We start from the raw sequence: 14043 nt of genomic DNA on the forward strand, positions 1-14043 counted from the left end.
ACACAATAACATATTATGTCGTGTTGTGCTCATGCATTAATATATGCGTTTCAATTTTAATACATCCTCCATGGGCTCTAAAAGTTTAAATCCTCTAATCTTTTCACCTGTCCATAATGCTAGATTGCTACGATGAGTACAAAAATCTCGTAGTCAAATTAAAAAAATTGACGATCACGATGAAGTCAACGTTTGCAAGGCAAATCACGAGGGTCCATACAAAATTACGAAAAATACAAATGATTTCATTATGATTTGATTTAAAAGGCGGTCCCTTTTTCCAGATGTACACTTTCTTCCTCTCTCTCTCCTCTCTCTCACATACAATTACGCACAATTTACAGTGATTCTTGGATTTCCATCATTTTGTTTAGATTAGTTGGTCAACTTTTTGCCTTTTGGATCCTAATCATTCACTAATCACTTCTCATCAATTTTATTTTTCCAAAGTTATACAATATTCAACTGTTTCTATGTAAGTTCATCCATTTCTTGGAAGCTTTAACTATTTATTACTAGCAATTTTTATTTATTTGCGAGTTTGTATTTAATTACATTAATGGGTTGTTTTTAGATTTTTGTGGGTTTTCTGAGTTTCAATGCATTGTTGTAATTACCATTTATACATAAATTATGAATAAAAGGATTTATATTATTTGTATATTTTCCATTAGTAGAAATTTGGAATCTGAAGTCTTTTTCAAACCCACCAATTGTGACTTTTAGTTGCATCATCCACTTTTGACTTGTAAAAGGTAGATTTTTTGTTGATTGAAGGTGTAATGAAAGTTCTTGAGATTGCGTTTTCATTTTTGTGAATTTAGGAATATTGTATGATTTTTGTATGAACTTTATGGTTAAAAGGGTGTATAGAATATGATTCTTTAAAGATAGAAAAGTTTGACATGAAATTGTGTTTTTTAATCTGTTGTTTTTAGGGTATGCAGGTGCAAAAGGTGTAATTAGGGGACATAGAAGGGAGTTAATGAAAGAATTGGGTGATAATTTTGTTTAATTGAAGAAATGGGGTCATTTAAAGGTCATGTAGTGCCAGGGACACTGTTTTTGGTGGTGGGTTTATGGCATATGTGGTGTAGTGTGTACAGATTTGTGAGGAGTCCGAATTCGTTTCGGATCCGGGTATGGAACCCGGTGCCGGGTTTTGGTGGGAGGCTAAAGTACTTGGAGTTGTATCTGGTGGTGATTGGTGCTTTTATTGATTTGTGCATAGAGCTTGTGTATGCACCTCATCTTAAGTACTTGGTAAATGGGGTGTTGAATCCTTCTCATATGAATAATTTTGAGCACTCTGGTATGCTGATCATGTTCTTCATCTTCGGCCTCGTCACTCTCATATCAGTGAAGACCAGGTTTTTCCTCCTTTCTTGCCCTTTTGTTTTTATATAATTGCATCAAGTAATTGTTTATGTTTTCAGTAATAAAAAAGGTGGGTAATATATTGATAGAGCATTTATGATTGTTGGAATTGACTAGCATGTCAAAATCTCAAAAACTAGTGTACTTCTGAAGTACTTCATGTTTGGAGCTTTGAGGTATAACTATATCAGCTTTTGTTGGTCATGAATGGATTTGTTTTGGTAGGGCTAAGCAAGTGATTTTTGGGTACAAAAGTTAGTTTAGCGATTGTTGAGCTCGGTAGCTCTTTCAATTGATAATTGGTTCAATTAATCCCCCAATTAACAGTTCAAGTGACTTGGGTGCTGGTGGCGAATGCCAAGATCACGAGTCTCTTGTTTTTCCTGCTACGACTTCCTGTAGTTTTTCTGCCTGGTTTTGCAAATTCTATAAAATTACCTGTAGCTTTATACTCTTCATCTAGTAAACAGAAAGATTATGACGCTGAAACTACTATAGCTGTATAGCATTTAGTGATCTGTTGATATGAGTTTTATTCTTTTGCTCTTTTTCCATTTTGACTTTAGTAATTTCATAAAGCAAATGTTATATCTTTATAAGTTTGCAATAAGTGTTAAGCTTGTATGAGTAAGAAGAAAAGAAGAAACGGTACTATGTAGGCCAGGTTTAGCATTTGTAAATGGTTTGGTTCTTAAATTTTGCCTGTTCTGGACTTTATATTTCAACATGTTTACTGTTTGTTTGCTAGTATAATATTTAGATTTCCTCGAGTAGCTATTAAGGCACGATATATTTCAACCTTGAAATGGTTTATGTTTATCAATGCTGAAAAGTACTCCCCCCATCTGTAAAAGTTTTTTGTGTATTGACTTATTTGTGAGACAATTGCTGTTTAATTAAGAAGAACATTTAGAGATGGAGTAATTTTTTAACAAAGGCATATATGAATGGAAGAAAGCAGTATGGTTTAAAGGCTTTTTTAATTAGAAAATCTGTGACAGGCTTTTAAACAACCATTGTATAATTGAAGCTGACAATATTAGACATTTAAACTCCCACTTTAGTTCTATCATAATTATGCTGGGAAGCCTTGAACTTATGTTTTTGATAGATTGACAAAAGTTTAGTTCGTATTAAAGAGGAAAGTGGAATTTGGAGTGGGGCATCCAAAATAGGTGCTAGATACTTGAAATGGGTGGAAATTGTCTAACTTTGGTCAGTTGTCAACATATAATCTAGTAACGTCTTGCGCTGGATATTGTCGATGCTGGCTAGGCCCAAGGTACAAGGATGGAGGGGTTCCCCTGTAAATAATCTGTTGAGCAGTAATTTGTGTGGCCAAATATTATTTACAGACCTCTGGTCTGTGGTCTATTGTCTGTTGTAGAGCTTTATTAGTTGCTTGACTAAGTTAAAATTCTCAATTAGGCTTTTTTTTTTTGTTACTTTTTATCTCTACCCTCCTCTTCTTGTTTGCGTTATAATGGGTACTTTGGTAGATCTACTATCTTTTACGGAGTAGGTTTTTTCTTTTTAGTGCTTCTGAGGAATTCAGTGCTTGATATCGCTACTTGTAACCATTAGACTACCTTCTCTCCTATTTTTCTCTGGTTACAAATTAAGATCCAAACGACTGTCTGCAGTGTCATGGTTTGGGCATACTGCAAGTGCATAGTAGTTTCATGTGAAATATGAAGTTTTTATCTTATCCAACTAAACTCTAGTTAATATTGTCCATCAGTGTTTATTAGAGTTTTCATTTCTGCCATGAGTAGCGGCCTTAGTTATAAACTACAATGACTAGTTAGGCTTTGTGCTTTGTCTACAATGACTAGTTAGGCTTTCTACACTGGTGTATATGATCTGTTTGTTAGTTATATAGTCATATAGACTTATATCCATAGAGAAAGTTCAACATGATGTTTGTTACTAGTTCTTGAGACAGTTGCTGCTGATTTTAGAACTATATTGGTCTCTCAGAGTGCTCTCCACTCTTTTGATTCCTATGCGGAAAGTGGATGTTAACTCAAATGTGGGACCAGGGGGGTGTATTTGGTTGAGAAATATGAATTCTACTATTTTGAACAATACAGAGTTACGTAGCTTCTGTATTCCTACCCTGGCTAGTTGAACTTGGATCCTGTTTATATTCAATGCTATGTTTTATTGTGCCTCTTTTAACATCTGCTTGACACTAATTTCTGAAAATATGACTAATCTCATCATGTTTTGCATTGTTCAGCATTCTTCCCTTGCCAAATGGAGCACTTACTTTGATTGCTGCAACAGCATTCTCTTCAGAGTACCTGCTATTCTATTTCCATTCTACAAATCACAAAGGCCTGGAAGGCTATTATCACTATATCCTGGTAGTACTAATAGGCTTGTGTGTTCTAACTAGTGTTGTTGGCACGCTTGTCCCATCAAGTTTCCCACTTGATTTATCTAACAGCATTGCCATAACTCTACAAGGGCTTTGGTTCTATCAGACTGCCTTCACCCTGTACGGCCCCATGATGCCGGATGGTTGTCTACTTAAAGAAGATGATATTATATGTCACTCAACTGAGAGTCTGATCAGAGGGGAGATGCTTGCAAATTTCCAGCTATTTTCAATGGTTATTGGTGTTTTTGGTGTAATATCTGTGTTCTATAGTATTGCTACTTCAAAATATGGCCATTCTAGTCAGGAGAGCTTGCAGACAGCTGATGGTGATTTGTAGATATTATAAGTAGGTATGTCACCTTTCCAGCCTTCCTATCTTCAGTGCTTTTTTTGCAGTTTCCAAAGCTTATTAGTCTTAATTTGTTTGCTAAAACATAGAAATTAGAAAGTATTTTATAATACAAAGTTGATCAACCAACGCGCACAGATGTTGTTATATATAAAATAATATTGGCAATGTTAACGAGTCTATTTCAAGTTAAAAACTGCTCCCTCTGTCTAGATTTTATTGTCACTTTGATGGATTGAACCAGCAGTGTGACAACACTAATCCAGACGGAGGTAATCTCATTGCATGTGCCAGTTTCTTTCATTGTTCCTGATGTATCTTTTCTGAGGTGCAACAGGATTTTTCATACAAAGTTGAAGGTGGCAATTACAGCAAGGGTAGTCAAGTTACCAAGACATTTCAAGGATGCAGTGAGCCATTTGCGGAGCAAATTTTCTTGATTGTGCAGTATTTCATTGATTTATATACACGTAGACCTAGTACTCTTAAGAATTTGCTTAGGGGAGCATGTGAGTGCTACATATTCTTTTCCTAGGGGTAGTGACACATTTTTGTGTTGCACTTATCTTCCACATGATTCAATAATCGTGATTGTCTATTTTACGGACTATTTTGGTTCATTGACAGCTATAAATGGGAGTAGTGCAAATCGTGTACCATTTTGAGGATGGTAAACCAATTCATCTTAGACATGGGAGAAAATATTCTACTCCCATGGAGATCTTGTAATGTTCTTTGAAATAGAGGCAATTTGTAGTTTCCTTGGTTAAGTTGGAGCTACTTTTAAAAGAAAACACTTGATATTGAATGATTCATTTTGAGATGAAGGAATCATACCACTTAAAGATGGTTATCATATAAATCCAACTTATTTTTCCCAGTTTAAATACCTGACTCCCCACGTGAAAAGAAGTTAGTATTAAGAAAATTTTGTCCAGAAAAATAGTACGGAGTAGCAAAGAGCTGCTTTGCATTTTTTTTTTTTTACATAAATCACTTTGAGCGTCTCAGACCTGACAATCCTGACCTGATGACCCGACCCGAACAACCCAAAATCAACCTGGAAAGGTGGCCTAAAACCCAAAATCAAACCGACCCATACCCGACCCAAATATGTGTTGACCCAAAATGACCCGACCCATACCCAACCTGAACGACCCATTTGCCAGGTCTAAGCATAACTTAAAGCAGTAGGCCAGAAGTTATGACTTCAGACCTATACGCAATTTCAGACCATGAAGATGCATCTGCATTGAGGCAAAACCTGCTCAAACTCCGGTAAATAAAAAGGGTGTACTTGTAACATCACAGACGACAAAAGGTTGTACTTTTATAGTTTTAATATCACAGAGAACTTCTCGACCGGATGATGGTCCAAGAGCAATCAATAGTTGTTCAAGCTATTAGTATTCTGCCCAATCTAGAAAAAACAAAGATGTCCCTCTTCCACAAGCATGGGTTCAAACAAAGTTTTAGCGACCTCATTCAGAGCTGAAAAATTCCTCAGTAATTCCATCAAAATTAGCTTATAAATCACTACATTGCATCATATTCAACTCCCACCAAGTGATCTGCTATCAAAAAGGAGAGGCCTTTGAGAACATGCACATACATAATGGCAACAATCATTTCCATGGTTATATCATATACTTGTAATGACGAAATACATTCATATATGGAAATTGAAGCATATACAAATGATAAAATTAAGGCACAAGAGCAAAGAGGGGCACACGGAGTCTAAAAACTGTGACGAGTTCCTATGATTCCTTTATTAGATTCAACTATCTGACTACACCAACAATCCAGGATATGTAATTAAAAAGGTGTTACTTCAGTAAGGAACAATGGATTCTATAAGTTCATGAAGAGGAGCCAGTTCCTTCTTCTCAATCAACCCAAATTCCTGCACAATTAATGACAGTAACATCAGATCCTGAAGGAGGTGACTATGAGAACGCAGCTTATATCTTTTAGATAAATTAACTCCTAGACATAACAAAATTCCAAATTCTATATGGAGAAAACTTTAAAGATTCAACTCAAGGAATCCAAATATCAAGATCAAATATCTATCAACCATGTGTTGGTTCTATACAACTATAAAAAATATTAAAAAATAAAAAAGCAGAGAGACTTACAAATGTGAATAATATGAAATGCTTGAAGCAAGTATTCAAGTGGGCCTCTTCCTTGAGACTCACTATCTTCTGGAAGTGCGAGTGATAAATATGAGCATACACCCTGAACAACCTCTTGAAGATAGTTTTGACAACATCCCTAAAATTCGAAGGAAATGGTGCCCCTACAAAAAGAGAATGTCCACAAAAGAAGAAACAGTTAAGGTACAACCAGGGTCTGTATATATATATAAGCCTGCCCACCTCTTCAACCAAAATAACTTCCGTCAAAAGCAATCATTTACTAGAATTTTTATCCAGGGATGTCATGTTGTTTATACAAATAACAGCAGGAAGACGTGAAATGAATAAAAGATTACCAATCTTCTGTGGGAAGAGGGATTCATCATCCAATTGCGATTCAACCCAGTCCATCAAGTACTCAACATATTTCGGTGCAGAAACCTCAATAGGTTTTTTTATCTGAACTCCATCAGCCCATCGATACTCATACCTGTCGCGGCATAATCAAAGTAAATACGGAGTATAGAAACATGGTGTTGACATCAATGATTGCATGTAAAAATTTACATATCAATCATCTTAAAGGTTACATACAATTATATTGAAAAATATATACTGTAATAAATTTTTTTGACATAAACAGGCAGAAGCAAATTTAGCAAGAATTTAAAATTTCAAAAAAGGCAATACACATATTACAACTTACAAGCAAGAAACTTCCTAGGAGCTGAATATCAATCTATTGTATACGACATAAGAAATCCCAATAGTAGTAGAATAAGCTAAAGGAACTAGGGAAGGAGCTTTAATCGAAATAAAAGTTCTGTCAAAGTAATATCAAGACACCTCATGCTTCATAAACCTTACTTTCAAAAAGCAGAGGCGTAAGAATGTATACAAAATAAGCAACCCAATTAAGCGAATAATGCCCTAAGTTGGTTTAGGATTAAAAGATGTTTTCAGACATCTAAGACCCAATCCCTTTGACTCCTAGACTTGCTGACATCCTCTCTCCATTCTAAATTTCTCACTTCCATTCTACCATCTTACAGAGTGAATTATCTATCTTCAATTCTTCATATTTTGCTCCTTTGAATATTCCAAGAAACAGACAACTTTGAAAAGAGTCAGAAAACAAAATGGAGTAATTCAAGACAATTGAAAAATAATACAGGCTCCTAAAGTTGAGTGAGACTGCATTCAACAAGAGCCAAGATATCTAGCATCTTTGACCACTTGATCCATTAAAAAAAGACTCAGATATTGCCTACAACAGATGCTCCAGATCACTTCTGAAGGACAGATCTTATAACAAAGTCAAACCATCTATTTGGACAAACAGCAATAGAGCTAATCACTCCAAAACAAAAACAAAAAAAAAAAAAAAAAAATAATAGAAACATTGGGAAAAATCACCTCAATTGCATCTGTTATAGCTGTAAACAGAAGCTACACAAACTTATGAAGACCTTCAATTCAACTTAGCCAACCCAGGATCACATAATAACAATAACCATCACAATGGCTCTCTCTTTTCTCAGCTTTGGCATGTTAATCTAAAAGGCCAATATCCTTGTTGACCTTTAAACCTTTTACTCAACCATGACCCATATATGATCAAATTAGACTAATACAAGTCTACAATCAATGCAGAAAGCAGCCTTAATCACCTTCAGTTGTTCTACCTTGAAAGTTGGGCTTAGTCTAACCAAATATTCATAAATTTTTAGTATATATGACCAGCTCACACATCATATCAACAAACTACATGAGCATCCTAAAGGACAAGAATACACAATAGACAGTGTCATCACCACCAGCACCCAATAAATACTTTAATCCATCCATTAGCAGAAGCAAACATCCAAACTGACCAGCTTCTTTCCATGAAACTAAAGCCCTATTTTTGGAAGTAATCACATTCAACCTTCCAAATTCTTTTGTTACTTTTACCCTTAACCATTCAACTTTGTGCAACGAAGCTAAAAAACACCACAGTTTCAACTTTACCCTTTAGGCATCGATTACTCATTTAATCCATGATCTATCTATGTGAAAGATAAACCGAAATTAAATCTGTTTTTAAATATTTGTTTATTTATTTGAAGTAGAATTAAAACCTGCAATAACATAATCCCACAAACCACTGGGTAAAAACATAAGTATTCAGAATCTGTTCACCCAAGTGCCAAAAATAACCTAATAGGCTAATAACGAACATGATTAATTTCATGATCCTCTTTAGGCATTATTAACTCAAAATCCCAAAAACTAAGAAGAATCCCACGCCGGAAAGATCCCCAATAAATTAGCACTTAATTATACCGCCAAAATGTTGATCTATTGCCAAACTTAGCGAAACAAGGCAAAAAATAAAAACAACAATTTCCCAATAAGGTACTGCATTATTCAGCTCCCAAGGATTTGGGGCTAAATACAATAAATTTGCACCTAAACTTCGAATCTGTGTGGACCATGCAATTCTAGCAGATAAACAACATTTATATTGACCAAGAATGTAGTGAGGCACAATCTTTCAATATCTGGAGAAAAAAAATTGATAAATAATCCTATTTCAAAAGATCTGTAAATGCTACTGCATGAACTCAATAAATAACTATTGAAAATAGATCTAAAGGGCATTACTTGGGTCCTGCAGTCATCGTAGGACAGCTCTCTGGTGTACAGAACTCGGTGAGAGTGCCATAGAGTAGGTTCACCTGGTTGAAGAAATCCACAGCTGAAAAAAAGATCAATCTTAATAAGACTTAGATACAAGAGGTCATTATAACTATAGGATAACAATGTGAAATTGTAATGCAACAGCAATTCCAAATTTCCAATCAGAATAGATTTATAACCTGACAATGGCAAAGCAGCAATAATACATCAAAGGTAGACAATAGACTAATTTATGACAATATACCAGGGTGTGTGATTTGTTTTAAATTGTGCAAAATATACGAAAGAGAAAAGAGATATACTGTTCACAGCAAGCCATTCATTCAAATCCTCCCCTGGTGGAAGTCTCACTGCTTCCCTCAGATTTCCACTGCCTAGGGTCGCATCAATAAGCTGCCTCAACTGGGCCCCCTGCAATTGAAAGATATAGTCAATGATTCACTTCTAATTGGTATTAGCAGCAATGCAGCATATATTCAGTTATCAATATGCCTTAAACTAAAAAGTATAAATGTGACAAATCGAGTCAACATTTTTGATGAGCATCATAAATTGCAGCATAACAATCGACTTTAGTGGTCTAGAAGCTACTGATTAACAATATATAAACAGATTTAAAGGCTAAAACTGATGCTAAGTTGAAAAGCAATAAGAGGGTAGGATGACCTCATAGTTGTCATAGTACTTATACATAGCTAGAGCCTAGAATCAACAGTCTAAAAACTGTAACTAGTATCCTCCTTGACTTTCCCCTTCAACAGAAGCTCCTTACAAGTATTGGAGAAGTCATGCAATAACCAAAGAAAAAAATTCCAAGCATATTTATAATTACAAAATAAAATTAAAAAAAAATAAAATTAAATCCAACCTTACTTCCAGAAGGAGCACTTTTTTTGGGCCGAAATGTTCTTTGGTTCCTGCCAGCAAAGAATGGTGCTGTAAAATTTTAGTTATATGGAAACAAATGATAATTGATCAAGAAACATATGTCAAATGGATACTCTCCTGATTTCAATCTATAATAGGATGTCAAATGGATACTCTCCTGATTTCAATCTATAATAGGATATATAAACTAAAAGAATAATACTTCCTCCACCCAATTTTACTTGCAACACTTGTCTAAGGGTATGTTCTGTTCACCTTATTTTCACTTATTTCAGGTAAGACGGGTATAATATAAAAAGTTCAGTCGGGGAAAAAAAGTTCTAATAAGGGTTAGCCAAAAACAAATTACAACTAAAATAAGTTTAATAAGATCTAATAAGTTCAGATAAATGAAAATCAGGTGAATAAAACACACCCTAAGAGTTCACGCTTGCCAGAGCACAATTTTAAACTATTAATATCTTTGGTTGCATTTTGGTACAAATTATAGGATATTAGATTTTAGTAAAGTACAAATTGAGACGAATCAAACTGAATCTCACATGACTATATTTTTTCTTCCGTATAAATCACAATATGACGTAATAAGCGAGAGTATGAATAGTTCCATAGTCCTTATGTTGCAAGTAAAATGGAGCAGATGAAGTATATAATAAACAATGAATTAGTAAATATATTTGATTATATATGAACTATTTCCTATGAAAAAAAGGGTAAATATCTTTTAATAACATGCAACACATCTCTTTTTGGCATAAAATTAGAGGACGTGAATAGAGAAAGTAAAAAGACTTGTTAATTAATACTTCCTTTATTCTTTTTTAGTTGGCACGTTTTGATTTTTGAGATGATTTAAAAATTCTACTTTGACAAACTTTAATGATTTAATACCAATCAATTAATTAATCAAAGCCTTAATCCCATAAGTGGGGTTGGCTACATGAACCAAATTTAATTATTCCGTGTAGTCATCGACAAAAATCTTCCTTCTCTATCCCTTACAATCCAATGTTTCATCCTCATGCAAATCCCTATACTTCAAATCCTTCCAACCAAGTCATTTCGGTCTCCCTCTCCCTCTGATAACCCCTCCATGGTCCCACTCTTCTACTCTTTGAATCGGTGCACCCTCGGGTCTCCGTCTTACATGCCCAAACTTTTATGATTTATAGTTATGATAAAATATAGTAATATGAGATTTTGTTAGAATTGTCACGATTATTTCATAATAACAAAGTTTTATTATGTTCACTATTACTTACTGAAATTGTGCATGTGATAAAAGAAATATTGCGACGGAGGAAGTATAATTTAAAATGTAATAACATAACCCTTTCCTCTTAGCAATTGTAAAGTCATTTTTATTAATTTGTCCAAAAACCTTCTCTAATCTTTGACTTAAATTGCATGCCATAAGGATATAATTACTTTACATATCTCAAAAGAGATGTATGTTCAATTACTCCCTCCATCATTCCAAAAACTTTCCACTCTTTTCTATCCACAATTCTTCTATTCTTATAGTCGTACAAATTATCTATTCTTCCTTCATTAACAACTTTTGCAAATTTGACATTATTCACATTCTCCTCTTTGACCACATATTTTGATTTATATGTAAGGAAATATATATTCATGTAGAGTCTTGTGAGATTCATCTTGATATGTACTTTCACAATATCAACTTTTTATAATTTCAACCTTTATATAATTTTGTTTTCTGGGAAGCATAATCCCCTCATATTGCAGTATGGAATAGAGGAAGTATTTCTCATATATCTATTGGAACCATAATCTCCCCTCACACCCACTTGTTCATTAACATTACCATACAAATACCCTACTCACTCCCACCACAACTACGGAGTATTTTGTTGTAAATACCAATAGATAACACAATTACAACTAAACTTCTAAGACTCCATGCAGTGATAAGGTGATCAAACTAATGAGGGGTGAAAGGAAATAAGATTCTGATATTTTGGTTCCATAATGGCTTTATCAACTAAAATAGAAAACAATCCTAGTGCAAGTACAATATTTGTGTCCTGTACAATGAGCATATTTTATATATAAATGATGGTAGATAACTCAACTACAACTTATTTTCTAAATCTCCATGTAGTTAAGTGTTCGAACTAGTGTGGGACTGAAGGAATAAGATTCTAATATAACGTTTCTATAAAGATTCCATTAAATAAAATAGAAAATAATATTAAAAAATATGCCTTGCATAACAATATTGTATTGTGTGTGTGTGTGTCTGTGTAAACACAAGAATTTAAGATCACACAAGGTTGGTGCATATGTGAAAGGAGGCTTTGTTTTCCAGTGAGAACTTTCCCTTTGTTCATAAATGCACCTTAATGCCCTTAAGAATTTCTAACAATTTTGAAGCAGATTCCGCAAAATAAGTTGTAGATTTTGTTAAGGATGTGTTTAATTTCGTGGGAAAATAAAGGAGATTTTGAGTTGTATATTCAATCAGCCAAAATAAATAAAGATAGGAGACAATCAAAAAGATAATGAAGTTCGTTGTTTAACATTTTGGGCATCAAAAGCAATCACAAATTCACAGCACATAAACTAACACAAACAGTCAAACACACCGAGGTGCATTCTATTCACTTGAGTAACCAAAGTAAACTAACTTTAGATGTAATTTGACCTTCAGCACTCGTTATTAAACCTTAATCCCTTAAAATTTATCTTATCGGAGCTTATATGAAATATGAATATATTAACCCTATAAATAAATCGATATAAGGTGCGCATAAAGAAGTCGCAAAGCCTAGAAAGAAAAGAGCAAGTGATCCACAAAGGATATCAGGCCACATAGACTAGACATAAGACTATAATAGTCATTTCAACATTATTCATCAAAATGGGCCAAATACAACCTTCATCTTGATTACATATTCATCAAGAGGCTCAAACACTAATTTAAGCCCCAATTAAGAGTTTAAGTCTTGACAATCCTAAGCCCTTCTTTACAAAATAAACATATAGAAATTTTAATGTTTTTAAAGAAGCATATAGGACTATGATCAAAGACTTTGAGAAGTTGAGCGTTAAATTAGCCGTACACAAATGCACCTTAGGTGCAGGGTGCCTGTGGCAAGCTATAATTTGAGTTGCTTGCATCCTATTGCCACAAACGATAGTGTCCAATAGCACAAATGACCATGGGCAACATTGATTATGCTTCTTTCCACTATGTCTTTGCACTTGAATAATAACACAACCACCCGTACAAAATTTTGATTTGTTTTCCAGCCTTATCCATTCCCAAAGCCTATTAAATCCTTTGTTTGACTCTCATTACCCCCTAAATTCATAAACCCCAATCCAAGCATGCCCTGAGTGTTAGTGTTATCATCTGCTCTAAGCTAATCATATCTCTAGTAATTGTTAGCACAAATTGCTACAATCATACTATCAAAAGACATCATTTGATACAAAACATGCTATATAAACATTCTAAGAATCAGAATTCTGTACTCTCCTATTACATAAATGTTTGCACAAATTGCTAAATTACTAATTTCAAATTACCATCATTTGTTACAAAACATAATATATATTAAACATTCTAATAATAAAAATACTGCAATTTCATAAAAAAAAAATTATGCAATCTACATGCAAGTAACATTGAAAATTATACACCTTTAATCTTGTTCTTGCCAGAAACCCAGAAGATTAACCCCACAAAATTCAACATAAAACTAATTGACTCATTCAAAACCCAGAATCAACCCCAACAAAAACAGATCTTCATACAATTCTACATCAATAAAATATCATCCCACAAGAAATTAAAATAAACCCAGTTCATAAATCACTATTTTATGCTCAAACAATCCATTCAAAGAAACAAATTAAAAAAAAAAAAAAAAAAAAAAAAAACTAACCTGCCGAGACCGAAGAGACTCATGGCTCAATCTTTTATCAAAAGGACATGAAAGAGAAATCTAGTGTTATGTAATTATGTATGAGAGTTGAGTGAGAGTAAGTAATGATTTTCTGGGTTTGAAAATTGAGGAAAAAGGAGAATTTCTAGAAAGAATGTCACTTTTGTTTTTCAGTTGGTGTTAGTATTTTATTTTGGGGAAAAGTTGAAGTATAATTGGGTGGATTTGTTCTTCAAATTTGTCTTTAATAAATAATGGGGAATAATAAAATAACAACAACAACAACCAGAAAAGGCGCAGATT

General features: G+C 33.9%; 2 protein-coding genes across 3 annotated transcripts; one reads left to right on the plus strand and one right to left on the minus strand.

Annotated features, from left to right (window-relative positions):
• Positions 1-275: 275 nt before the first annotated feature.
• Positions 276-4771, plus strand: LOC145598908 (uncharacterized). Of its 2 annotated transcripts, none has more exons than XM_081655310.1 (4): positions 276-475; positions 939-1370; positions 3620-4113; positions 4450-4771. In XM_081655310.1, the coding sequence occupies exons 2-3, from the start codon at positions 1024-1026 to the stop codon at positions 4098-4100; spliced, it is 828 nt and encodes a 275-aa protein (XP_081511436.1). In that variant the 5' UTR covers positions 276-475; positions 939-1023; the 3' UTR covers positions 4101-4113; positions 4450-4771. The 2 variants fall into 2 exon arrangements, with proteins under 2 accessions (XP_081511436.1, XP_081511437.1); XM_081655311.1 differs by having other exon boundaries at positions 948-1370.
• A 988-nt stretch (positions 4772-5759) lies between these two features.
• Positions 5760-14043, minus strand: LOC145597422 (MOB kinase activator-like 1A). Its single transcript, XM_081653582.1, has 7 exons — positions 13741-14043; positions 9807-9855; positions 9241-9349; positions 8903-8996; positions 6613-6746; positions 6254-6417; positions 5760-6018 (listed from the first exon to the last, which is right to left on the minus strand). Exons 1-7 carry the CDS (start codon positions 13761-13763, stop codon positions 5947-5949), a joined length of 645 nt encoding a protein of 214 aa, XP_081509708.1. The 5' UTR covers positions 13764-14043; the 3' UTR covers positions 5760-5946.

Source organism: Chenopodium album, chromosome 20 (genome assembly GCF_948465745.1).
Source record: "Chenopodium album chromosome 20, dcCheAlbu1.1, whole genome shotgun sequence".
In the NCBI taxonomy this organism is placed as follows: domain Eukaryota; kingdom Viridiplantae; phylum Streptophyta; class Magnoliopsida; order Caryophyllales; family Amaranthaceae; genus Chenopodium; species Chenopodium album.

What these genes read in the sequence shown, in the direction of transcription:
- LOC145598908 (XM_081655310.1), top strand. Translation starts at nt 1,024, where the DNA reads ATGGGGTCATTTAAAGGTCATGTAGTGCCAGGGACACTGTTTTTGGTG. An exon ending in CTCATATCAGTGAAGACCAG is followed by an intron (nt 1,371 to 3,619) that starts GTTTTTCCTCCT and finishes TGCATTGTTCAG; the next exon opens with CATTCTTCCCTTGCCAAATG.
- LOC145597422 (XM_081653582.1), bottom strand. Translation starts at nt 13,763, where the DNA reads ATGAGTCTCTTCGGTCTCGGCAG. An exon ending in ACGATGACTGCAGGACCCAA is followed by an intron (nt 6,747 to 8,902) that starts GTAATGCCCTTT and finishes ATGCCGCGACAG; the next exon opens with GTATGAGTATCGATGGGCTG. An exon ending in CCTCTTCCCACAGAAGATTG is followed by an intron (nt 6,418 to 6,612) that starts GTAATCTTTTAT and finishes CTCTTTTTGTAG; the next exon opens with GGGCACCATTTCCTTCGAAT.